The 26005-nt window shown below is 32.5% G+C and overlaps 1 protein-coding gene across 1 annotated transcript in view; it reads left to right on the top strand.

Moving 5' to 3' along the window:
• LOC114330050 (heat shock 70 kDa protein-like) overlaps positions 1 to 10921 on the top strand; it is a 33470-nt gene extending 22549 nt beyond the window's left edge. Inside the window, exons 2-3 of the mRNA XM_028279350.2 lie at positions 280 to 496; positions 8274 to 10921. Of these exons, the coding sequence (XP_028135151.2) occupies positions 280 to 496; positions 8274 to 9871 (1815 nt within the window). The 3' untranslated portion in view covers positions 9872 to 10921. The remainder of the gene's footprint in view (positions 1 to 279; positions 497 to 8273) is intronic.
• The last annotated feature ends 15084 nt before the right edge of the window (positions 10922 to 26005 follow it).

Here is a 26005-nt window from a genome sequence, read left to right as displayed (position 1 = left end):
GGAAAACTATATACCTAATTCCATAATGATTGGTGTAATGCAAACACGGCTGGCGCTACGCTTTGTAGTAGCTACTTCAGGTCAGTAGTACGTACTTCTGTTGTGTAGTATGTTCTTCTCGATAAAAGCACCTAATTTTATGTAAATAAAAATGCTACAAAGTAGATACTATTTGCTGAAGCAATAGCATCTACCACGTTTTATGCATTCCACCCAGTGTCTCAACTTTTCATTTTCACCAAAATTTTAATTAAATAATTGATCACCACTAATTTCTAGAGTATTTTTGATGATCCTCCCATTGGTATCGACTTAGGAACAACGTTTTCATGTATAGCAGTTTATAGAAAGGACAAAGCAGAAATTATTCCTGACCAAAACGGTGACAGGCTTGTACCATCTGTAGTTTTTTATGATCCAGAGAATAGAAATAGAATATTGGTAGGGAAAGCTGCTGAAGACGAGAGCCCGAGGCGCATTGAAAACTGTATAAGGGGTAAGTTTTATCAAACTAAATTTAAAATTAATGACACCAGAAAATGTATATATGTACAGTATGGTATAATATACAGTACTCTTTAAGTTAAAATATCCACCTTAAATAACTTTTGAACCATTGACTTTTAAGAAAAGCCCAAATACACGTCAATTAATAATTGAAGGGGGAGATATTAGGCCATATTTAAGATTACTTCCACCTTTCTTCATTTGATATTTGGATTATCCTCTTTGCACTGATTTTAAAAATGTACAACACATTATGCTTATTATAGTGATTAGTTTATGAGAAAAATAACTACAAAAGCAAGAAAACTGGATTGAAAAAAATTATTTTTTTCTCGATTTTATTACAAACATTTAGAATAATCATGTCTCTACCAAAATTTTTTACAATAAAATTGTTCCAAATGACTGCCATTTACCTCCATACAATAGTATACAGCTAATAAATGGCAGACATTTTGAACAATAAATTTTTCCAAAAATCTATATTAATTATAGTATCATTATTGATCGTAGAAAAACTTAAAGGACTCTTTAATAAATAAATTATTTTTATTAGATAATTATTTATTTAAGATAATTTATTTATTAAAGTATACCGTAACTTTTTTTATGATTAATAATGATAGTATGATAAAAAACATGGATTTTTGGGAAAGAATTATTTTTTCAAAAATTTTTTACACAAATTATACTGTTGATTAATTAATAAATGCCTAGAAAAATTGCATATTATTTGTAATTTACAGAAAAATTACATAGAAATTAAAAAAAAAAATCAAAATCTATTCAGTAGATCCCGCGATATAGAAAATGACAATAATTTTAAGTTGCTTTTAGAACTCTTGCATTTATAGGCTCCTTTTGTACTACATTTTTAAAAATTCTTGTATGTAAAATACCAGCTTTTCGAATATGTAAAACGATTTTTTCTACGGACAATATTTTTAAAGTTATTCAAAATATTTACAAACTACAAAATTTCAAAAATTTGGCATTAGGATTTTTGACTATATCATATAACTTTTTATATTTTTTTAATACATTTTGATAGTATCAGCTTTATACTTTCATTTGGCATACGCAGAATTAATAATAAAGCTCTCTGGGATAAACAGATAGAATAACTTTTAAACTAATTAATAAATCAGTCTCAAATTTTGAGGATTTTTAAGTATCCCAATATCCAACTTTAAGTGAAACACTAAAGTTCTAAGTTAGTTTTCGTAAAAATTATTAACAAATAACGAATTTCACTTATTTTGTAGTTTGCGAAGCAACAAATTAACTTTTTAACTTTTAAAAAGCGGCATTTTGAAGGTTTTTCAATCTTCAAAAAAATTAAATTTCGTAATTTTATGTCAACTATTTAGCTTTTTATTGGGATGCAAAAAATCGAAAAATAGCGTTTCTTGCACTAAATTGTTAATAATTAAAAAAACTGACGCGAACTGTAAGCAGGAAACAGGTACGTTTTCTTCCTCCTATAGGTCTACAATAACTAAAAAAGTAGTCAGCTACTTGGATATTTGAGTGTCCTGAACCTGGTCTATTTCTTGCTTATCTCCCTGGAATAAAATAACTGTGCCGTTACATGTTTAACTTCAAATATCTCGAAAGCTAATGACGTTATCGTTACAAGTGAAGTGTATAATATTTACATAGAGAGCATTGGAGAATCGAAAAATTACGCTAAATTAGCAATTTCACCAGTGGTGTAGAATTTGGGAAGGGTAAACCATTCACTGTCTCCTGTCGTACGCCCCTGTTAATAGTCAGAAACGTTTATTTATCATAATTTAGTAGAATGTATAGCACCTACACTTTCTGACAAGTATAGCAAGGATATGTCAAATAGTTTTAAAGTACTGGGTATATATTTTTTTAAATTTTTAAATAAAACTCAGAAAGGAGTCACATTTTATGTAAGTGATTTGGGTTAAATCTTAATATTTTGATGTCTATAATTTACAAGTCAGATATTGGACATCCTTAATTAATCATCATGTATTCAAAGAAACTAATCGAATTCAGTAATATATGCGCAAAATAAACAGTACTGAAATGAATATTGAGATGTCATAAAAAGAATCTTTAAATCTAGTCCTCAATTCCATAATGTCAAGCGGTGGATCGGTCTGCCTTTTTCAGCATTCCCCATACGTACGCATCAGGTGGCGTTAGGTGTGGTGAGTGGCGATCTCCCAAAACGATCGAGCAGTATTCGAAGAGACTCCCTGGCCGTGTGACAGGTTGCTCCGTCCTGCTGAAACCATTGTTGATTTTAAGCTTTGACCGTTTTCGTGACCTTTTCCGTATTACCGAAAATAATACTCCACGATCAAAAAATTTTCTGCAAACCTGACAACCATCTTGAAGCACCTAACATTAACACGACATTCACATGCATTATAACAAGGGTCGTAAATCACTCAGTATTTTTCGGCGCATGACACAAATAAATTGAAGACATACGCATTTCAGTACTGCTAATTTTAGTTCAGAGAAATAAGGAAACAAAATATCATGTTGGTGACACAACCCCCTCCAGGCCGAAACCAAATTTTTTGAGTAGTATGGACATCTATAATAATAACCTATATGTTTACTGCAGCCGATTTTGATGTGGCGATGTGATGATGATGATATACATAGTTATAAACAAATGAAGATCAAGAAACGGTAAATTTTCCCTTTTTTTCGTCTATTACCAAAAAGTTAAGCATTTTAAACAAATTTGAGAGTAACAATATCATAAATCGTATAAAAAACTTCAATATGGAATTTGCTGAATATGTCTATCCGTTTTGGTTGCTTAGAAAATTGCAAAATAAATCATAAATTTTGAATTTTTATAAATATTCATAACTTACGTAAAAATTAACTTAGAATCTTCTTATTACACAGAATGCTGAGACTTCTGATGTTTAAATCATACCCTAAATTTCAAAGCAATAGGCCAAATAGTTTAAAAGTTATTTAATTTGTTTATCCCAAATTCATTTTTTTTGCAACACTATAAGTCAGAAAACGATGAAGTTACACTAATACTTTGGATAGTTTATGAAAGAAGAAGATTTACACTATTAATATAATTAAAAGAATGACAAAAAATAATTCTTAATATTGCAAATATGTGAATTAAAAAAAGGGGGGGCTAACTTCGTCCTTAATAATAGGGAACTTGCACTAAAAAATTTTTTTGCATAAAATTGTTAATTTATGTTTTAAAATGTTATATTCAAAATATTACGTCTTAACAATGAATAGTGTACGTACAACACCTAATCAAAGTTTCGCGCCTAAAATTTCTGTTTTAAACAACTTCAAAAGCGAGACCTGGGGTCTGACGTCACAGGCCACTCGTATCGTTTGCCCGTTCGGGGTGGGCTATTGCATTTAATGCAGTTTGCCCATAGATAAATAATATAGTTGAAATTATATCTTGTTTTACTCTGTGGCAAAAATGATTTTTTCTGTGACAGGCAAAATATTAACATTTTATCTCTGTTGACATGTATCAAAAAGTTCTTTTTTATGAAATTACTTTTGTCGTTTCTTGTGTTGAAGAACAAAGAAGAAACAAGTAACTTAAAAATAAACAAAACTTTCAGTAATAAAAGTAAGAGTAACTAAAAAGTATTGGTGCTACTATAGTATGTGGTCTACAGTCGGGTTTCTACTATAGCTTGCGGTCTACCGAGGGAGGCGGTGTAAGTATAAGCTGAGATGATAAAGATATTAACTTGTAAAATTACAATACTTAATGATTCTTCTTATTTATGCGTATTATTAACTTTGTAAAGAAGGATTTTGTTGGCTATGTACACGTTCTATCGGTACGTCTGCTAATCACCATAATCTTTTCTCAGAAGGCTTTGAACACAATAATGAAAGGCTCCAGTAGGTACTAATAAATATTACAATAAAATATAATCTTTATTATAATGCAAATTACACCGTAATCTTTTCCAGGATATACGCTCTGAGCTTCGCTGGTGTCGCTCCTAGCGGACTACTAATTCAACTTTCACCGGTAATTTTTAAATTTATTATTTAATTGTTATCGCTTAATATTTACAACGCAAAAAAGTAATTAAATTGTAATCGATTTTTTTTAAGATTTTGCTAATCATTTTGACGTTCTATTGATAAAATATGAATTTCTTCCTTCGGATACTTTCACAATTATCGTGTAGATGGCGCTAAGATTAATATATTAATTTATAATTACATATTACGGAACATTAAAAAAACTTAAATTCAGTATTTAAAACGTAAGTATATTTAAGGTAAAAATATATACCACAGCTTTGACCAACTAATAATTTTTATAATTAATGTTTTTAATTTTAATTTTAAATTAATCACTTTGACATTTATGTCAAATTTCCGGTAAAGGTTTATAGACTTGTCACTACTGGCGCTCGCGAATTTGTAAATATCCCCTCTACGTACGAGCTCACAGCGTATACGAAATCCTTCGATTAGAGGTAGGTAGATCAAACCCACGGGGTAAACCATATACTATAATATAATGGTACCAAACTATTGTTATAAACGGTTTAAACATGCTTATTAATAACTCTTACTTATTTGCCTTGACACCTCACATTTCTCCAATAGTTCACTACTTTTTATAAAAGTTGCCACGATGAAGACATCAACGGTAGGTAAGTTAGTCAGATTGACCTTTTGAAAAACCCTCGTCCGTCATATTATGCGTTTTAAAATCTTTACAAAGTAGCACTCAACTTTATCAATTTCAGTTTAAAACTAAGCTGATTGGGGAACTACTTATTACAATATATAAGATGAACATAAATAATACCTAGGAATTTTCCATTAAAGACGATTAAAATGTAATATACCCGTTATACCTACCCTAATCGCGTTGTTTCCGACTAGCTAGCCCGGTTGACGGTGGCCCGTGACGTCGAACCAATAGAAGGACGTTCAAGAGCCTCCTAAGATATTTGAATTTTATAGCATTTTCAAAGCGTCGTAATTAGCGTACGGGTTAAAAATATTTATTTTTTTCGCATGCAAGCGTTTTAAGATCATGTTGCCTTATGTTTTTTAATATCATTTTAATATTTAAAAATTTATGCAAGCTCCCTATTGTCCTAGGAGAATTGTTTTTCTTTCTAAATGTGTATAAAAAGTCAGTCTTTCTAAATATGAAAAAGAAAAAAAAAATAATTTGGCGGTCCTGAACTTAGTTGATTAAGTACACCTAAATTTAGTCTCGAAGTTTTTCATCGCTTTACCATAGTAAATCTTTAAAATAATTATAAGAAACATAACCAGTAGTTTAGTTATTAGTTGTGATTTGATTGCCGCGTAAGTACTTTTATCAATATATTTACGGTTTCATCAAAATCTTATAGAATTTCAATCCAGTCATACAGTTTTGTAAATTCAAAGGTGTTTAACAAAAATTTGTTTTTTTGCTTATCTTCGATAAGTTAAATACTTTGTAATTGACAGAGTCGTACTGACCCAATTACAATATAATGAAACGAAATAAGAAAATTAAAATAAAAAGTATTTAACAATTTTATCCGATGGCTGGTACTTCTGACTACAGGGGTCCTTCAATGTTACCCGATCAACAAACACCATCTTACTCTACAATTACCCAACAGAAAGCAGCTACATTCCCTTCGAAACTACAAGCCATTATTATACCAGCAGTAGACACACTAAAATTAGAAGACTACGTTACAGCCATAGGATCACTAGTACAACCCAAAAATGTACTTTTTTCATCACGAATTTCTAACGGCAGAATCTGCATCTACCTTTCCAGTAAAGAAGTTGTTGACACTTTTTTAACAGACCATGGAGGTATAAAAATAGGAGATAATGTTATCAAAGCAAGAAGACTAGTCACTCCTGCTAATAGGTTACTGCTATCTAGTGGCTGTCCGTCTATTCCTCATCACATCCTCGAAAAATATCTTGCCGAGAAATGCTTTCATCTCCTTTCACCGATGTCTTTCTTAAGAGCGGGAATTGAAGATCCTCAATATAGTCACGTATTAAGCTTTCGTAGGCAGGTGTACTATACACCTGTCGACATTCTTGTTATTCCTGAATCAATTCTCATTGACTTCGATAATACATCTTACCGAATCTATTTTTCTGATGGACTCACTTGCTATCTCTGTCATCAATCTGGTCATATCGCCTCAACATGTACCTATACGGCCATCCAGCCAAACCGTCCATACCTACATCCCAAACTGACCAAGACTCTATTTCTTCCTGTAATGCAACAACTGAAGACAAAAATCACTCTGTCTAGAATCAAACAGAAAACACTGGTAAAGTAATGGATTCCCAAGAACTCCCTACAGAAATTACTATACCGAAACTTTCTTATTCTGAAATATCGTCTTCAGTTAATACACCACCAGTAGAAAACACAGAAATATATTTTACAAAACCTAAAGCAAGATCAACAAAAAAGCCAAGAGTCACTAAATCTGATACAAAAACTGGAGAAACAGTTTCTACTGAATCCATTAAGTATCGCACAAGAATACACGAAAAACATAACAGGACTATTAACAATGCTAACAGAAATCTACCCCAAACTCGAAGACAGACGCATTAAATCTACAATTATACGAATAAAGAAGAAGATACGTCGTCAACTAAATCTAGATCAAACTGAAAATGATAACTCCGAAGATACAGATGTTTTCCAAGAGAACCTCAATTTAAAAAATCAATAAATGTGCTCTGTGACACCAATATAACTGTAGGTCACATTGTTATAGACTGTCCATTATATCATCTGTAAAGACAAGCTACTGGACTACCATGTGATATAAAGAGTGCGTTAAACAGTGCGGATTGTGACAAAATCATTAGGTTTTTAAAGGAAACTAAATTATATAACCAAATATGAGTGCTACGTTTAAGAACAATCATAAATTAAAATCAACTTTTTAAATACTCTGTAAAAAAAATTTGTACCACCGCTAATAACGTTTTATGGTTAATGCGGGTTATTTCTAATAAAAACATTTTTTCTACGAGTAACGGTTAAAATGTTATTCTAATTGTTTATAAGTAAGAAAATAATCGACATGTTTTTGCAAAATAATTTTACACTGTTTAAAATTACTTTTTGTCATTATTTTTAATTAAGATAATAGTATAAATGTTCTTCTTTCATAAACTGTCCGAAGTATTACTGTAACCTCATAATTTTCTGACTTATACTGTTGCAAAAAAATGAATTTGGGATAAACAAATTAAATAACTTTTAAACTATTTGACCAATTGCTTTGAAATTTAAAATATAATTTAGGCACAGTCTCAGCATTCCGTATAATAAGAAGGTTCTAACTTAATTTTTACATAAGTTACGAACATTTATAAAATCTCAAAATTTATGACTTATTTTGCAATTTTCTAAGCAAGAAATAAGGATAGACATATTCAGCGAACGTCATATTGAAGTTTTTTATATGATTTATGAGTTTCTTATTCTTAAATTTATTTAGAATGCTTTACTTTTTAGTAATAGACTTTTAATAATAGTTTATTGATCTTCATTTGTTTATAATTATGTATGTCATCAAAATCGGCTGCAGGAAACATATAGGTTATTAATATATATGTCCATACTACTCAAAAAATTTGGTTTCGACCTGGAGGCGGATGTGTCACGAGAAAGATCTTATTTCTCTGGACTAATTTGCCGCATACCGTATTTCTAATTTGATTAATATGTACACTTTTGCATTTTTCAGATTCAAAACGCATTATTGGTCGAAAATTTGATGACTGTTTCGTTCAAGAATACATTTTCAGAGAAGATGTTCAATATAAACTGGAAAAGGGACTCTACGACAAAGCTGTCTTTAAGGTCAATATTAATAATGAAAGTATCACAAAGACCCCAGAGGAAGTCAGTGCTGAAATATTAAAGCATCTTAAAGAAATGGCTGAAGCATTCTTAAACCAAAAAGTTTTTAAAGTGGTAATATCGGTACCAGCCAATTTTAGTAACGCACAAAGAAAAGCCACAAAAAAAGCCGTTGACTTAGCGGGACTAAGTTTAATTCGATTTATTTCAGAACCTTCAGCAGCAGGAATACATTATGTTGGCGATAAGCATGTAGAAGGAAATATAATGGTTTTTGATTGGGGAGGTGGCACCTTAGATGTTTCGTTGGTAACAGTTACAAACAAAACATTTGAAGTACAAATTGTTTACGGAGATACATCATTGGGAGGAAGAGATTTTGATAATCAACTATTTCAACATTTTCATAAAAAACATGTTGAAAAAGAACGGTCCATTAATAAATTAAGGAAAGCTTGTATCAAATTAAAGAAGAAACTATCAAAAAATGAAGTTGCTCCTATTTTTGTTGATGGCTACGATAACTACGAAGATTATGAAATTACGTTAACAAAAGTAAAATTTGAAAGTCTAAACAAAAATCTTCTGGATAGAGCAATGAATGTGATAATTAATACTTTAGACCAAGCCTGTTTTAAAAAGAATGAAATAAAACGAGTCTTGTTAGTCGGAGGTACAACCAGGATACCAAAAATTAAGGAAATGATAAAGCAATTTTTTAATAATATGGATCTAACAACAGATCTTAATCCAGATGAAGCAGTAGCTGCAGGAGCATCTCTTCACGCTTTTCGATATAAGTATGACCAAGGAGGAGTCGAATCGTTTGCAGTAAGTGAGGTTACACCTTTATCTCTTGGACTAGAAACCTTAAACGGTCTCATGCTGGTTTATATTCCGCGAAACAGTTCATTACCTATCACTAAAACTGGCACATTGATAACAATCATTAACAACCAAACCATAATGTCACTTCCTGTTTTTGAAGGAGAAAGATTAAATTGTTTATACAATAATAAATTAGGAGAATTTGATATAACCGACCTACCTCCTAAAAAAACAGGCGAAGTTAATGTTAATATCAGTTTTCATTTGGACGAAGACGGAATTCTTACTGTTAGTGCAACTGAGGATTCGTCAGGTAAAGAGAAAAAACTTGTAGTTCTTATGGAAGAGTTTCGACTTAGTAACAGAAAAGTTACAATGTGCATTGAAGATGCACAGAAAACGAGAGAGGAAGATGAAATATTCAAAGAATTCTTAACGACTAAACAAAAATTTAAAAAATTTTGCAATCATATTTTATATGACATCAAGAAAATAAATAATATCGAGGAAGAGAATGTGGTAAAACAGGATTGTAATAGTTTTTTAAAGAGCATTTTAAATTTAAACTTTAACGAAATCGACGAACTAACAGATTTATATGTTGCTTTGACTAAAAGGATAAAACCTATTTTAAAAAAACACGGCTTAATGTAATATAAATATTTATAGATGGGATTTTAAACTACATAATATGGTATAATCTCAACATTTTTATCAATTTAATAATTTGAATATAATTTAAGTGATCACCATGTCGTAATAATAATAGTATCTAAGTACCTACGAGTCTAGTATACCCTTGGTTTGATATATTATTTTTTTCCATTCCATTGTCTTGTCAGTTACTTTTTTTTAACAGTTTGTTACAACAAGCCTTCCCACACCTTTAACTTCGTTGCTCCATCTTGACTTCGGTCTACCTAGATTTTCAAGTGAACCCATTCATTGAAAATGCCTCACCCAACCATCAATACTTTGCCCCTTAATTACTGCTAGCATGTAAGTTTCTTGATAGAACTCCGTTAGCTCTTTATTGGTTCTTCTTATCCATTGTAGATTTAAGTATTTTTCCAGCAAATATTTTCCACAGGATTTTTCGCACCCAAAGCAACAATCACTATTGATATTTTTTTGTGATGACCGGTAAAATTTTTCTTCGTATTCCTTCCTTACTGTTAGGTTCTTTTATGAAGACAGTTGCTATGTACTCAAATCCTTCTCAAAACTTCTTTGAATTTATGCTGTTTTCTGTTTCTTGTATTACCACTGTTATATTGCCCTCGAACTAATTGTTTCGTTGTGCATTACTTGTGACTACTTTCTATTTGTATCAGTTAAATATAATCGTTTGGTGGCTGCCCAGTCTTAGAGTATCATAGCCGTTTCTATCAATTATATTTTGCTTCTAGACAGATGACCAAGTCGTTTGCAAATGCCTAGCGCTGATGATTTTATGATAGATTAGACCTGTTCTATTAATATTTACTGCCTGTATAGCCTTTTCCAATATCACGCTAAACATTATACATTTTACATGATACTTATAGTGCAGTCACTGAAGGTGGATATGGGGTATATGGGGTGGATAACAAAGGTGACATGGTGCTAACTTGCGCTTTTACCCTGGGGGTGGATGCTACCTCTTCTCGGGAGTGAAAATTATTTTCTTAAAAATAACCCCATACTTCGATAGGGAGACGAATTCTAAGCAAAATTTGTTATATAAAGTTATTAAAATAAATCAAAACTTTTTGAGTTATTAAAGATCAAAGATTTTTATTTTTCGTGAGAAAAATGCATGTCTTTAATCGATTTTTGATAAATAAATCAAAAACTATAAGTTTTAACAAAAAAGTTATTATTACCAAAATTGAAGCTAATAAAAAATGAAATAAACTCTTTACTAGAAAAACCTTTTAGTGTTAAGTAAAAGTGAGTTATAGCTAATTGAATTTATATTTTTTTCGGCGAGTACCAAAATCTACGTATTCAAGCTTAAATAACGGGAAAATGATGCATTTTATAACATAAACTTATTAAACATTTGTCAAACTACTTAGAAATATCTATCAACTAAGCCACGAACAATTATTGACTTCATTAATATTTATGCTCCAAAGATTTTTGAAAATTTATCTTTTAAAAATTTATCCAAAAATGTTATTGTGTTTTTTTAGATAACTCCGTTAATTTTTACGATATCAGGTTCACCTGAAAACCATTTGAAAGCTAATTCCAAGGGCTATTAAGTCGAGTTGAAATTAATATGTAAAGCCCTTTACTTTTTTTTTAAAATAAAAGGTTAAATGGCCCCGGTTACATGGTTCTCGCAGCAAAATTTAAGTTTTAAACGTTTCTATCTCGGCTACTTTTTACCCTACAGAAATAGTAGAACTGGTAAAATATTCAATACAGAAAAAAACTAAAATTTGGTTATATCTTTTCTTTTACGTATATTTAATATTTTTGGAGTTATTATCAAAAGAAAATGAAAATTACGATGATTTTAAAAATTCTGATTTTTTAAATTATACCTTCTTTTCAAAAATATGCATTATAAACCGGTCAAAATGGTTGAAATCATTACATATGTTAATATGGAGAAACTGTAGTAAGGATTACTATAAATTTTAATTTTTGTGGAAATGGCGTATGTTTTATTTTTCACTTTTTCCTAAAAAATTCGAAAGGGTTCTCTTATTTTCATCATAACTTGCGTAATTTTAATGCTAGTAACTTCTTCTGGAGCTCATTTGATAGGTATTCCGAAGTACTTTGACAAATGTTTAGCAGATATATTTTATAAAATGCATAGTTTCCCGTTATTTAAGATTGAATACATAGATTTGAGTACTCGTCAAAAGAAAAACACATTCAATTACCGATAACTCACTTTGACTTAACATTAGTTTAGTTCTTCGAGTAAGAAGTGTATTAAATTTTTATTATTTTCAATTTTGGTAATAATAACTTTTTTGTGAAAGCTTATAGTTTTTGAGTTATACGTTAAAAACAGCTTTAAAACATGCATTTTTTTTATGAAAAACTAAAAATTTTGATGTTTAATAACTCAAAAAGTATTGATTTATATTAATAACTTTATATAACAAATTCTGCTTATCATTTATCCCTCTATCTATTAGTGGTATTATTTTTAATAAAATACTTTTTTCACCCCCCGGAAGGGGTGGCATCCACCCCCAGGGTAAAAGCGCAAGTTGACATCATGTCACCTTTGTTCCTTGAGGTATCCTCTAACTTCTCACCAATTTTCATGAAAATCGATGTAGGTTCAACGAAATCGGAGGTGAAAACCTTCAGTTACTGCACTAATAATGAATCTCCCTGTCGCACTTCCTTGATCTCAAAGCTATCTGTTTTACTACTGTTTATATTGACTTTGTTTACTGCCCCTTTACTACCTGGAAAGTTAATTTTAGTGTTCTAATAAGCTTTGTAATAAAAATAACGCTGTAAATAGTTCTCTTTTTTGACTCAATCGAGAGACTGTTTAAAATTAATGAAAAGAACCATTGTGTCTTTACTGTATTCGTAGTTTTTATTCCGTATTTTTCGTAGTGTCAATATCTGATCTGCAGTGTTTCTGCCTCTTCTGAAGCCACACTGATATTCTCTTACGGTTTTATCTTAAAATCCATATCCAATATTTTATACGCTATGTTGAGGAGCGTTAAGTCCTTAATAATTCTGACATTCAGCCATATTACTTTTTGTGGATAGATAATAGAACTTTTTTTATTATCCCGGTTATTTATAGGGTTCTTCGCCTTCCGGTTCCCAGTTTCCAGCTTCGTCCGTCGTTGCATTCGTCAGGATGAAGGTTCCTTTCCGACATTGCCTTCTGAATGCCGCCTAGCCAGGATTGTTTCGGCCTTCTTCTCTTCCTTGTTTCCCTTGGCGTCCATTTTAGATTTTTTTTTTGGAAGTCTGTCTTCGTCCATTCTTTCTACATGACCATACCAGATCAGTTGTCTCCTTTGAATTTCGTCTATCATGGTTGACTTGACTCCCATTATATTTCTGATTTGGTCATTTTGTATTCTTTCAAGCCTTGATTTTCTAGCCGGTCTTCTCCAGAAGTCCATTTCCAATGCAAGTAGGCATCATTCCAGGGATTTAGTAAGTTGCCATGTTTCGCATCCATAGAGCATTACACTTTTAAAGATGGAGTTAAAAAGATGAGATGTTTTCTTTGATTAGATAGTTCTTTTGACCATAGCATCGGGTTTAGGCATCCAATCACCCTTTTTCCTTTCACGATCCTTTGCTCTATCTCTTTTTCGGTGCGTTTCACTCTTGTTGATTGTTGTTCCCAAATATACATATTCCTCGCAGTTCTTGATTGTTTCTTGCTCGTTAATTATTAGATCTTCTACTTCAGTCCCGATGCATAAGTATTGCGGTTTGTTTCTATTTACAGAAAGGCCCCACTCTTCATATGTTTGAAATAACCGTCTTGTCATGAATTCTAAATCTTCCTTATCCGCTGCTACTACGACTTGGTCATCCGCGAAATGTAGAGTAAACAACGTTGTATCATCGTCAAGTTGAATTACCATCCCTGAAAAAGATCGTCTCCAGTGTTTTAGTGCTTCATTTAAATAGATCTTAAATAGTATTGGGGAGAGGCAGCATCCTTGTCAAGAATAGAAATTTCTTCTATTTCTCAGGTAATACTTCTTTTTTCATATATCTTTAACTGTTTTCTACATTTATCTCTTAACTTATGTCCTCCAACGCTATGTTTATGCAGCCACTTCCTACGTTCTTGTACATTTCTTAATTCTCGATAATATTCTAAATTCCGCGTATGTTTGAACCTGGTGCTTCATTATGTTGGTTTAGCGTTTTATTTACTACATACATTGCTTCCTTGTTATTATCATATATCTGTTCAGCTCAATTTAGAAGCTTATCAAGTACTACTACCAGCAGCGTTCTAATGTATTGGTTCTCCCATAATGATTTCTATTGCATAAAAATGATTTGATATGTAATTTAGTATGTTAAAAATTACAAAAAATAAGGGATGTCCGATAAAATTTTGTCCCGACTATAATTAATTAATAATTAAAAAGATACCTTTTTTATGAAAAAGAAAAATCGACGCGGACAGATACTATTTTATATTTTTTGGATCATTTTAAATCCAAACCTTATGGTGTCAATTATTCTTCATAAGTATTTTAAACTTATTTCAGTTTAAGAGGATAGGAATTAAAAAAAATCACTTTATCACTTTGTCTCTTTTCTTTATTATTAAAATAGTTTTTATTGTATAGTATATAAATTATTGTAATTACTGAATACATAGTTTGAGAAAAACTAACCATATTAATTAACTGAATTAATAATTTAAGCGATTATACAAATAACGGTTATCCAAGAACATTCAAAAGTCATCTCTAAGTAATGAAGATAATGCCATTGTCAATGTTCGATGTTGATGTTGACATTGTCGATGTCTCTCATAAACAATTAAAAAAATATATTTTAAAATAAAACATGGCAAGAATTCTTATCGGGACCCGATAGAAGAAGGTTTGAACTTAAATTTAGGCACTTGATGATTTTCGACTTAATTTCGACGTTAATTTTCGACTTAAGCGGCGTTGTAAGCTAAGGGACGATATGTCTATTTGAAAATTTTAACATATTTATTTTAATATAATTTAAATGTTCGATTTTCGGCAAAATAGTATGCATACCTTGTAGGAAAAGCCACATTCCCGGACTCTGTAGTAATGCCTTGTCTCGGCTTGCGCCTCGACGGTAATCTTTACATCGTCCGGGAATCTACTAGGTACACAATATACTATTATCAAAACAGATCGGTGCAGGTCGACCTTTATCGGATCTTCTACTATCATAAGATACTACAGATTTCGGCTGATGTCCTCGATTTTCATATTTTGTGAAATCATTGGATCTCAATATTTCCTCTTCACTTACAGGCATCTAGATTTTGTAATATTTTATTAGTATTAATTAATCAATTTTGCAGCCGATTGATCTCTTCCATCGCTTTTAGTAACTTTTTTTAGTTCTCATATTTCTCTTCAGTATTCCTTTTTTAACTCTTTCAGTTCTTCAGTCCAATATTCATGGTTTCCGCCTGAATTAATATTTTCTTTGTATCCTCAACCAAGCCTTTCAGAAAATCCATCATGTGAGTTACAATATTTTTATATACACATATTAATTCTTCTAAACGTGATTGGTTTGTACGACCTACACGACAATTAAGATGACCGAGTTCAATTGGGTTAGATGGCAGCTGAATAAATTACTCCTTTGCTATTGTACAATTTTTTTTTTGGAAGCAGTCATTTATTCATGGTATTTATTCCAGAACTTTAAACGCTGAATAGTGAGCACTTCACAACGAATTATGAATCTGTTGGAATTTAAAATTTGATATCAGGTACAGTACTTACTCCAAGCAACATGATAATAATTATACATAGGCCTGGATCCCGCGTACCAAAAAAAGTTGATTATTAGCAAGCTGAAAATTTGTTAATAGCTTAACGGTGTCTAGTCGGACAAACTTGGATGTACGGGAACACTGGAACAGGGGAAGTTTGAATTGTGAAACAGGTTAAAAATTTGGAACGTCAGATTACGAAAACATCCCATGCATTTTGTCGGACAGAACTTCCAAATGACTTGTTACCCTTTCATTAAACTCTCATGCAAAAATCAGATTGGAATTTATCACCAACTTGGCATTTTAATAAGTCCGACACGTAGAACATATCAAATGACAGGAATTATGTTGGTGATAAATAGCAGTCTGATATTTTCATGAGAGTTTAATGAAAGGGTAACAAATCAGTTGGAAGTTTTGGCCGACAAAATACGTGGAACGTTTTCGTAGCCTGATGATCTAAACCTGTAACCTGTTCCACAATTAAAACTTCCCCTGTTCCAGTCTTCCCGTGCATCAAAGTTTGTCCGACTAGACACCGTTAAGCTATTAACAAATTTTCAGCTTGCTATTAATCAACTTTCTTTTGGTACCTATGCGGGACCCAGGCCTAACAGTAAAATGGGCGATTTTGGAAATAGTCGGTAAATCCCGAAATGGGTCGATGTTCATTTTTAAATTATAATTTTTTGGCATTTATATCATACAGTAACGTGATCTGTCTGGGCGTGATGACGTAACCGATGATTTTTTTAAATGAAAATAGGTGTTGTGTGCTAGCAGTAATATTATTAGAGTATTAATATAACTTTTGATATAGGGTGTGCAATTATTTTTAATTAACTTAATTGTCACAAAATGAAGAATGTGTGTAATTTATTTAATTCAATATACATTTTAATGCTGCCACAAAATAGAAAACAAATGTTTATTTGATAAATAAACATTGCTTTTCTCTTAATCAAATGTTTAAGCTGCTATCCACCTGCCTCTTGGCAGTTTGAACATTTAATTTAAGCAAAAGGTAATGTGTACTTTTCAAATACATATTTTATTTCTGTGTCTTGACAGCAGTAAAATGTATTTTGATTTAAATTAATTACGCACATTGTTCTTTGTGCGTCAATTAATTTAATTAATAAAACATATTTTTGACACCCTGTATAAAAAATTACATTAATTTCTATATTACTGCATAAATAATAGAGTTATCTTTCAAATGAGCTAACATACGACCCTTATTCTTATAAAAAAAATAGTCGATTACGTCATCACGCCCCGACGAATGACGTCACTAGTATGATCTATTATGCCAAATAATCATAATTTAAAAATAAAAATCGAGCTGTTTTGGGATTTTTTTTCCAAAATCGCTCATTCACAAAATAATAAATTTTATTCGATTTAGCTTTGACACACGCCAGTGGCAACTGTAATAATAATTATTGATCTATTCTAAAAAACTTGAAACAGTTACTTCTGCGACATACTGATGCAGTATAGACTCTTTTTTAAACTCACATCACATTTAAAAAATAATTAAAAACTCGCGGATGACTGTTTCTGGATGTTCTCATTGTTTTAAACGATATCTACAGATTTATATTAATTCACTTTTTTACTTATGTATTAATTTTGTAACATGTATTTAAATAAATGTAATGTATAGACTTTTTAGAGCAATTTTTATTTCTATACTCTGTAAATGAATACAATACAGTTTTCATCACAGCTTATAATAATTCCCAACGTTATGTTATCAACCAGTGAAGAATATTTTTATTTTTTTTGTCTCAAATTTTGCTGTGACTTTAATAGTAGGGGAGGAAAGTATGCTAAATATGCAGTTAATCGAGAGTTATGGGAACCTATTGGGGTGTGATTATTAGGTCCTAAAACCAAAAATAGTTAAGTAAAATTTTCTACTGGAGACTTTCCATTTTTTAATTTAATTTTCCATTTCCAACAATTGTTTGTTCCGATTATAGCACCATCTATCCATAATTCGAAAAAATGTTTCGGGTAAATTTGCTTATATTTACGCAAAGAATCCAAATCTGCAATAAAAATTTGGGGCTCCTATTTAAGATTTTAAAGTAACCCCCGCCCCCATCTCCGTAGGGGGTCGTGTTTGATACGATTCGATAGATTTTTTAAAAATATTGATTGTATTTTGAAGTTTTTTGATCTGATGTTCATTTTGCGAAATATCGCGGGTTTCGTATTTAAAATTTTAAATTTACCCCCCACCCCTCTCCGTAGAGGGTCGTGTTTTATATCATTCGATAGATTTTTGAAAAATATTGAACACGTATATTTTAGTTTTTCGATCTGACGTTTATTTCTCGAAATATTCGCTTTTTTCATGTGACAATTTGTGACACCCATTTCCTTGACCCGCTCAAATCGTCAGATTTTTGAAATATACACTTTTTTGCATGTACTTAACTTACCTTATCTTAATCTGACAATTTCGAGTTTTTCTAAGGATAGATTTTTTTTTCAGACCCCCCTTAACGAACTCCTTTGTGTTAAGAGCCAATATATGGTAGAGGTACCTAAATCTGTATGGTACAGGGTTTCTCCCCATATGATAATCTGACGCGCTCGAGTAACTGCAAAAATCCCCGCTTGGGCTTCCCTACCATAATAAGTTGAATTAATAGTCCAAGAGGCAGCGCTGAAAAATCTCTTTGAATTTACTAAAGCTAGATTTTTCACAGTTGATTACTGTGATTGTGTAGAGAAACATACTGCGGTCGGTCAAGCGAAACGTAAAACAGGGGTTACTGAGAAGGTATCAAAGTTGCTTTCCTACGAAGGTAATTAATTCCATTTACTAAGGCTGAAAATCAGTACACACATTCTAATTTAAATATAAACAAAAATTATTATAGTCGGTCAGCTGTATGACGGGATAGAGCCGGTCGGTCGGCCCCAGTGAATGTACAGGGTTATTCACTATATTTTGACCCCCTTGTAAACTGTTTTATTTACAGAATTAGAAAAAAATGTAAAATACAAAGGTAAAATACAAAAGAAGGTGTTTGTACGCCACTGTGCTGACAAACAACGCAATTTTAAATGCTCCTTTATTACATTCGAATTTCGGAAATTTCGATCGTTAAAAATTGTAAGAGTGAATCGTGAGCAAATAATATACTACAACAAAGTGCTGAGAGTGTTAGTGACACAATAGGACTAATAATATTCGAGGTAAGCTGAAACAAGAATAACGTGGTGTCTGATAGGTTGGTAGCGATTTATCTATTTGAAACGTTGAGTTGTAGATGATCGCTGGCGCCAGCAGATAGGCAACACATATTACTCATGTCCATAGGCGTAGCAGAGGAATACGGAATGGATGAAATGAGCGAGATGGTTAAAAAAGTAACAAACGGAATGAGAGAGATAGCAAATGAAATGAAAGAAATGAGAACTGAGCGTAAAGAATTAATACAAATTGTCAAAGATTTGACAAGTGAATGGAAGCAGAGTTTGGAAGAAGTAAAAGAGATCAGGAGAGAAAATGAAGTAATGAAAACTAAAATCAGGGTGCTAGAATATAAACTTGAAACTATGGAAAAGAAAAAACGTCGAAATAACATTATTATCAGCGGATTTAAAACTGCAAGAGATACTAAAGAGCTAAAAGAAGATACAGAGAATCAGCTACAAACTTTTCTTGGAACAAAGTGTGAGATAAAAGAGAAAACGAAACTGAATAAGAGAATGTGCAAGTTAGAATTGGCTACATATGATGATAAAGCAGACATAATGAAAAATAAGAACAGGGTAAGACATATTAAAGGAAGAAAACTTTTTATTGATGATGACTATACGATCCAAGAAAGAGAGATTCAAAAACAACTAAGAGAATATGCAAATGAACAGAGACAAAAAGGTAATGTTGTAAAATTTAAATACTAGAAGATCATTATAAATGACGAAATATGGAAATGGAATATGGAAACTGGCACAATTGAAAAATAGAGCAAAAGAGCTAATCCAAAAAACCAACAAAACCAGAGGCGGAAAAAATGATGACAAATTCGGCAATGAAAACGGAAAAAATGAAACTGAAAGTTACAGATAAAAAAGGAGGGGTACGGAGAACAGCGACATAGAATGTTAGAGGAATAAGTGGAAAAGAGTTAGAATTGGTAGAAACCCTTAGCAACACAAACTATGCTGCAATATGCTGAGACAAAAAAAGGGAGCTGGGACACAAATAATAGGAGATGGAAATCTATTAATATACAGTGGTGTAAAGGAAACTGAATGGGCCAGAGTAGGAGTAGCCTGTTTGATACCCAAAGATAAAGTAAAAGGTATAAGAAATTGGGAGTTCATCAATGAGAGACTGTTGAAAGTATCAATGAATTGTATTAAAAGCGATATTATAACCTTGATTGTAATATACGCACCTGGAGAAAGTGACAAAGCTAACGACAAAAATCAATTTTGGGAACAACTGCAGCGCAGACAGTAGAAGATTATGAGGGAACACTCATAATATTGGGAGACTTAAACGCTAAAATACAAAATTATTTTATAGAGTATTAAAGAATATGAGAAGTAAAATGGAAATTAAACTACAGCAGATAACAGATAGAAACGGAAATATAATAACTGAGGATGAGCCCATCATAGAAAGGTGGAGAGAATATTTCAAGGAACTTTTAAACAATGAAAATACAACGGTAGAGAATCGCACACAGATAGCAGATGAAACACCTGAAAGAGGGCCAGAAGAAGTTCATGAAACTAAAATAAAGATGGAAGAAGTTGAAGATGCACTAGAAAAACTAAAAGTTGGTAAAGCAGCAGGGATCGACGGAATAGATGCTGAATTATTGAAATATCTTGGAAAACAGGGTAAACAAGAATTACATGACCTACTAAATTTAGCGTGGACAAACAAAACAATCCCGGAGGATTGTAACATTTCAATAATACTGCCTATACACAAATAGGGAGACACTAAAGAGTGCAGTAATTATAGGGGTCTATCACTTCTCTGCTCAGTGTTGAAAATCTACGAAATCATTCTAGAAAAGAAACTACGAGAAATAGTTCAGCCTCGACTGGCAGATATTCAAAGTGGATTTAGACCATCACACAGCGTACAAGATCATATATTCACACTACAGCAAATTACTGAAAAAACACTGTTAAAAAACGATACACTGTACCTGGCGTTTTTAGATATGAAGAAGGCGTTTGACATGGTCAATAGAGAAGGAATATGGCAAAACCTGATAAACAAGGAAGTAGATGAAGACCTTGTAAGTGTAATAAAGAGTTTGTATGTCAACACAAAAAACCAGGTCAGGACAAGTAACTTAATCTCAGGCGAATTTTATAACATGACGGGGTTAGACAAGGTGGGGTGTGGAGCCCACTGTTATTTATTTCTGTGATGGATAAAGTTATTAAAAAGTGTTGGAAAAAAACTAAAAAGTGCGCTATAGGATATAGAAATCTGCAGCAAATAAAAATTGAAGCCTGTGGATTTGCTGATGACATTATATTAGTTGCAAGAACTGAAAAGGCTCTCGCAGATAACATAAGAATCTGGGTCTGAAGAACTAAAAAACTACAACTTAATAATAAATATGGAGAAAACTAAAGTAATGACAATAGCCAACAAAGAAGCAACTGTAAATATTGAAACCGAAGGGCAAAAAATCGAGCAAGTAGACCTCTTTAAGTATTTGGGAATAATGTTAAACAACAAAGGTACACAAGAATATGACATTGGAAACAGAATACAATTGGCAACGAGAACTTATTATTCACTGTATAAAAATTTCCTAAACAAAAAAGAAATATCGAGAAAAACCAAAATGACAGTATATAAAACCGTATACAGAGTCGGTATTTTCTTATCGATGGTGTGCGCCTTTAATAAGAGCAACAAAAAGACATGCATTTATTATACATTTCAAACGGGTTAGAAGATATTGGGCGGCCGAAGTAGGAAGGGTCACCAAAAAATTTCGCGTTGTAGGTATGGCTTTGTCAGACAGCGTTGCCGAATTGGGAAATTATCAAAAGAAAATATTAAAGTAGAAAAAATAATATTTTTTACTTAACTTTTTGTAAACAGATATAATAAACAAATTATTTAAAAATAACAAAATACTGTTTTCACCCATTTTAAAAAAATGTGAAAACGTTGAATTATAATTCAACGTTTATTTTTTTACTTATATTTTTCTTTTAAATAATTTGTTTAGTAGATGTACTTATTTGTTCACAAAAAATAATATAGGTACAGTAATGAGTGCGCTATTAAGAACCGGCAAAATACCGCAAAAGATGGAAAGCATAATACGTTGTGAAATAAAAAGAGATGAAACTAATAGAGATGTAAAATTATCGATTGGAACCTATATATTTACATAACATTACATAGTTTCGCACCTTTAGACATATCTGAGGAGTATAACAAATCTAACCGTGACATGAGAATTTTATAAAATTCTAAATGTTTTCTGTCACAGACGACTAAAAGAGGGAAACTATGTACCTAACCTACCTGATGTAATGTAAACTTATAGGTTCCTATCGATCATTTTACACATTTACTAGTTTCATCTCTTTTTATTTTACAACGTATTAAGTTTTCCATCTTTTGCGTTATTTTGCCGGTTATTAGCGCGCTCATCACTGAATTCTTTTTTTTTCTACTTTGATGGATAATTACGCATGTCTGTATCTCTCAGAGACTTTGTAAACACAACTTTTCCGTCATTAGATAAGACAGGACAAATGAGCTGTCGAATGAAAGCTCATTACCCAACGATCTTATTAAGGTGAGAAATTTGACCTTGCACTTCCAGTTTTAGAGTTGAAACTTGAAGTACTATTTTAAAGTCGCCCAATAAATATTATAAACGACTTATTATTTTACGCGCTTTAGCAAGACGAAAACCATTATACTTTTCCGGCTTTGTGCAAGTCTGTCCGTCCGTCTGTCTATCGAATATAACTCCTACGTTATTAAAACACTCAACTCCGGTAGCGAGATAATATAGCCGGAGACCTGAGAGCTACGGGCGTGGAGAACTGGACAGAGATTGTCTAAGACAAGAAGAGTGAAGGCATGCTGTCGAGTGGGCTAAAACTCACGAAGGGTTGTAACGCCACGTACTGCAAGCGCCAGTTAACTTGGCGAGACGCATTGCACAGTGGCTTATGGGATGATCATCAGTCTCAGTGTCGTTGTGCGTATTAGCTGTCGCCAAGTTAACTGGCGCTTACAGTAGTAAGTATGAGGTGTCGAATTAAGGATGGTATTAAAGCTGAGAAATTGGAGTTCACACTTCCGGTTGCAGAGTTGAAACTGGAAGTAGTGTTTTAAAGCCGCCGAAATAGTACAAACGACATATTATTCGATGCGCTTTAGCAATACGAAGACAAGATATCAAATTAGATCTTATAACCCAAAGATGGTATCAGTTGCAACCGGAAGTACTGTTTTAAAATCACCGAAATAGTACAATACATTTGTTTTCGTCTTGCTAAAGCGTGTTAAATAATACATTGCTTGTATTAATTCGGAGTCATTAAAACCGTACTCCCGGTTGTAACTCTATAAACGGAAGTCCGAGGTCAAATTTCTTACTTCTAATGCCATCTTTGGGTTATAAGCTCTCATTCGACACATCATTTGTCATTCTATTTTTTTGTGGGACGGACTGACTTGAATAATACCGGAAGCATCTTGCTACGGCGCGTCGAATAATATGTCGCTTGTACTATTTCGGCGACTTAAAAATAGTACTTCCAATTTTAACGATCAAACTGGAAGTGCGATCAAGTTTCTCACTTTAATAACATCCTTGGGTTAAAAGCTTTCACTCTTACACCTCATTTGTCCTTCTGTCTGATCTTATGACGGAAAAGTTGTGTTTACAAAGTCTCTGGGACAGAAAAACTTGCATAATTAAAGTAGAAAACATATTATATTAATTTTTGTTAACAAATAGTGTAGGTACTAACCAAATTATTTAAAAGAAAAAACTAATAAAAAAATAAACGTTGAAATATAATTCAACGTTTTCACATTTTTTAAAATTGGCGAAAACAATATTTTTTTACTTAAGTTTTTTTCTTTTAAATAATTTGTTTGTTATATCTGTTTACAAAAAGTTAAATATATTATTTTTTCTATTTTAATATTTTCTTTTGATAATTTCCAACTTTGGCAACACTGTCTGACAAAGCCATTACCTACGACCCGAAATTTTTTGGTGACCCTTCCCAGTTCCGCCATGTTCGGCCGTTGCACATCTTCTAACCCGTTTTAAATGTATAATAAATGCATGTCTCTTTGTTGCTCTTATTAAAGGCGCATACCATCGATAAGAAAATACCGACTCTGTATATGCCAATTACAATATATGGGACAGAATAAATACTTAAGAAAAGTGGTGGGAGCAAGAAGATTAGACAAAAGAAGAAACGAAGATATAAGACGTGAATTACAGGTAACATCGCTCAACGAAAAAGTAGAAGAAAAGAAGTTAAAATGGGCTGGACACATGATAAGAATGAGTGGTGATAGACAAGTGATAATGACATGGGAGGCCAAAGCAGTAATAAAACACAAGAGGGGCAGACCAAGGAAAAGCTGGAACACTAGTGTAAACGAAATACTTAAGAAAAGAGGAATCCTCGACACCTATAATGGTAAAAGAGGCAATTGATTATGTATGTATGTAAAATACAAAAGTTATTCGATTTTTAAATTATGATTTTTTGACATATATATCACACTAGTGACGTCATCCATTTGGGCGTGATGACGCAATCGACTATTTTTTAAATGGGAATAGGGGCGAGTACTAGCTCATTTGAAAGGATATTCAATTCACTATTCAGTATTATAAACATTAACATAATTAATTATACAGGGTGTCCAAAATTTTTTTTTTAATAAATGAATTGGTTAATTATTAATTCAGAATTTTTTTGGACACTCTGTATAAATAATGATCTTAATGTTTATAGTACCGTATAGAGAATTGAATAACCTTTAAAATGAGCTAGCACACGACCCCTATTCTCATTTAAAAAAATCGTCGATTACGTCATCACGCCCAGATGGATGATGTCACTAGTACGATATATATGTCAAAAAATCATAATTAAAAAATCGAATAACTTTTGTATTTTACATTTTTTTCTAATTTTTTAAATAAAGCAGTTTACAATGGGGTCAAAACTTAGTGAATAGCCCTGTACATTCATTAGGGCCGACCGACCGGCTCTGTCCCGTCTTACAGCTGACCGACTATAATAACTTTTATTTATATTCAATTTAGAATGTGTGTACTGATTTTCAGCCTTAGTAAATGGATTTAATTACCTTCGTAGGAAAGCAACTTTACATCTGATCCATGCTGATCGCCTTGTATTGTTTTGTTTTGTTTACCTTCTGTTTTGTCTTGTTATTTAGTCTGTTTTTGTCTTGTCTCAGGTAGTGGGGGAGGACTTTTACACCCAACCTCACTGACTGCTTACTTTTAACTGTAGAATAAATGGGTATGGGTGTGAGTACGAATTGATGAAAGCACAAATACTGGGAGTTGCTCGTAACTTTCGACTGGTATGCTTTTGCTAGTTCGTGTTGGGTTGGGGTCACCCCGGTCGCCCCACCTGCACATGGGCTGCACGGGACGGTCGTCTTCACCGGCCGGTCTTTGTGCGGGCTGTGTGCGGGGCGGGGCGGTTGGGAAGCCACTTAATCTACGGAGCGCACGCAGAGAGTGCCCGGGGGAGTTATGAGTAAGGTCGACTGGCCAGACATGCTAGCCAAGAGCGGTTCCAGACCTGTCGGCTGGAGGAAGAGGAGGTGAGTTTAGTCGGTAGGTGGTTTCGGCACGGTGAAGCGTGACGGACTGAATCCGACACACCTGGGACACCTTCCCAGACGGTCTTTTGAAGATTCTCACCTCTCCAAAAAAAAAGGAAAGCAACTTTGATACCCTCTCAGTAACCCCTGTTCTACGTTTCGCTTGGCCGACCGCAGTATTTTTCTCTACACCAGTGGTCGGCAAACTTATTAGCCAAAGAGTTATTGAACATTATAAAAATTAAAAAAAAAATGAGAGCCAAATCTGCTTGTTCAGTGAACTTTTATTACGCTAAATAAGTAGTACACTAAATAAAACTATAGAGTCTAGCCTAGCCAGATAAGATAGTGAAAAATTGCCCCAGCGATATTCCAAAAATAAAAATACCATTTGTTGTTTTACGTCAAAAAGTATTCGACTACATTTTTTAGACCCCTAGCCCTAGCCATAACCCCCCAAAAAATTAAAACG

This window comes from Diabrotica virgifera, chromosome 3 (genome assembly GCF_917563875.1).
Source record: "Diabrotica virgifera virgifera chromosome 3, PGI_DIABVI_V3a".
Classification (NCBI taxonomy): domain Eukaryota; kingdom Metazoa; phylum Arthropoda; class Insecta; order Coleoptera; family Chrysomelidae; genus Diabrotica; species Diabrotica virgifera.
Note: the sequence above shows the minus strand (reverse complement) of the source record. Positions and strands in the feature narration are given on the sequence as shown.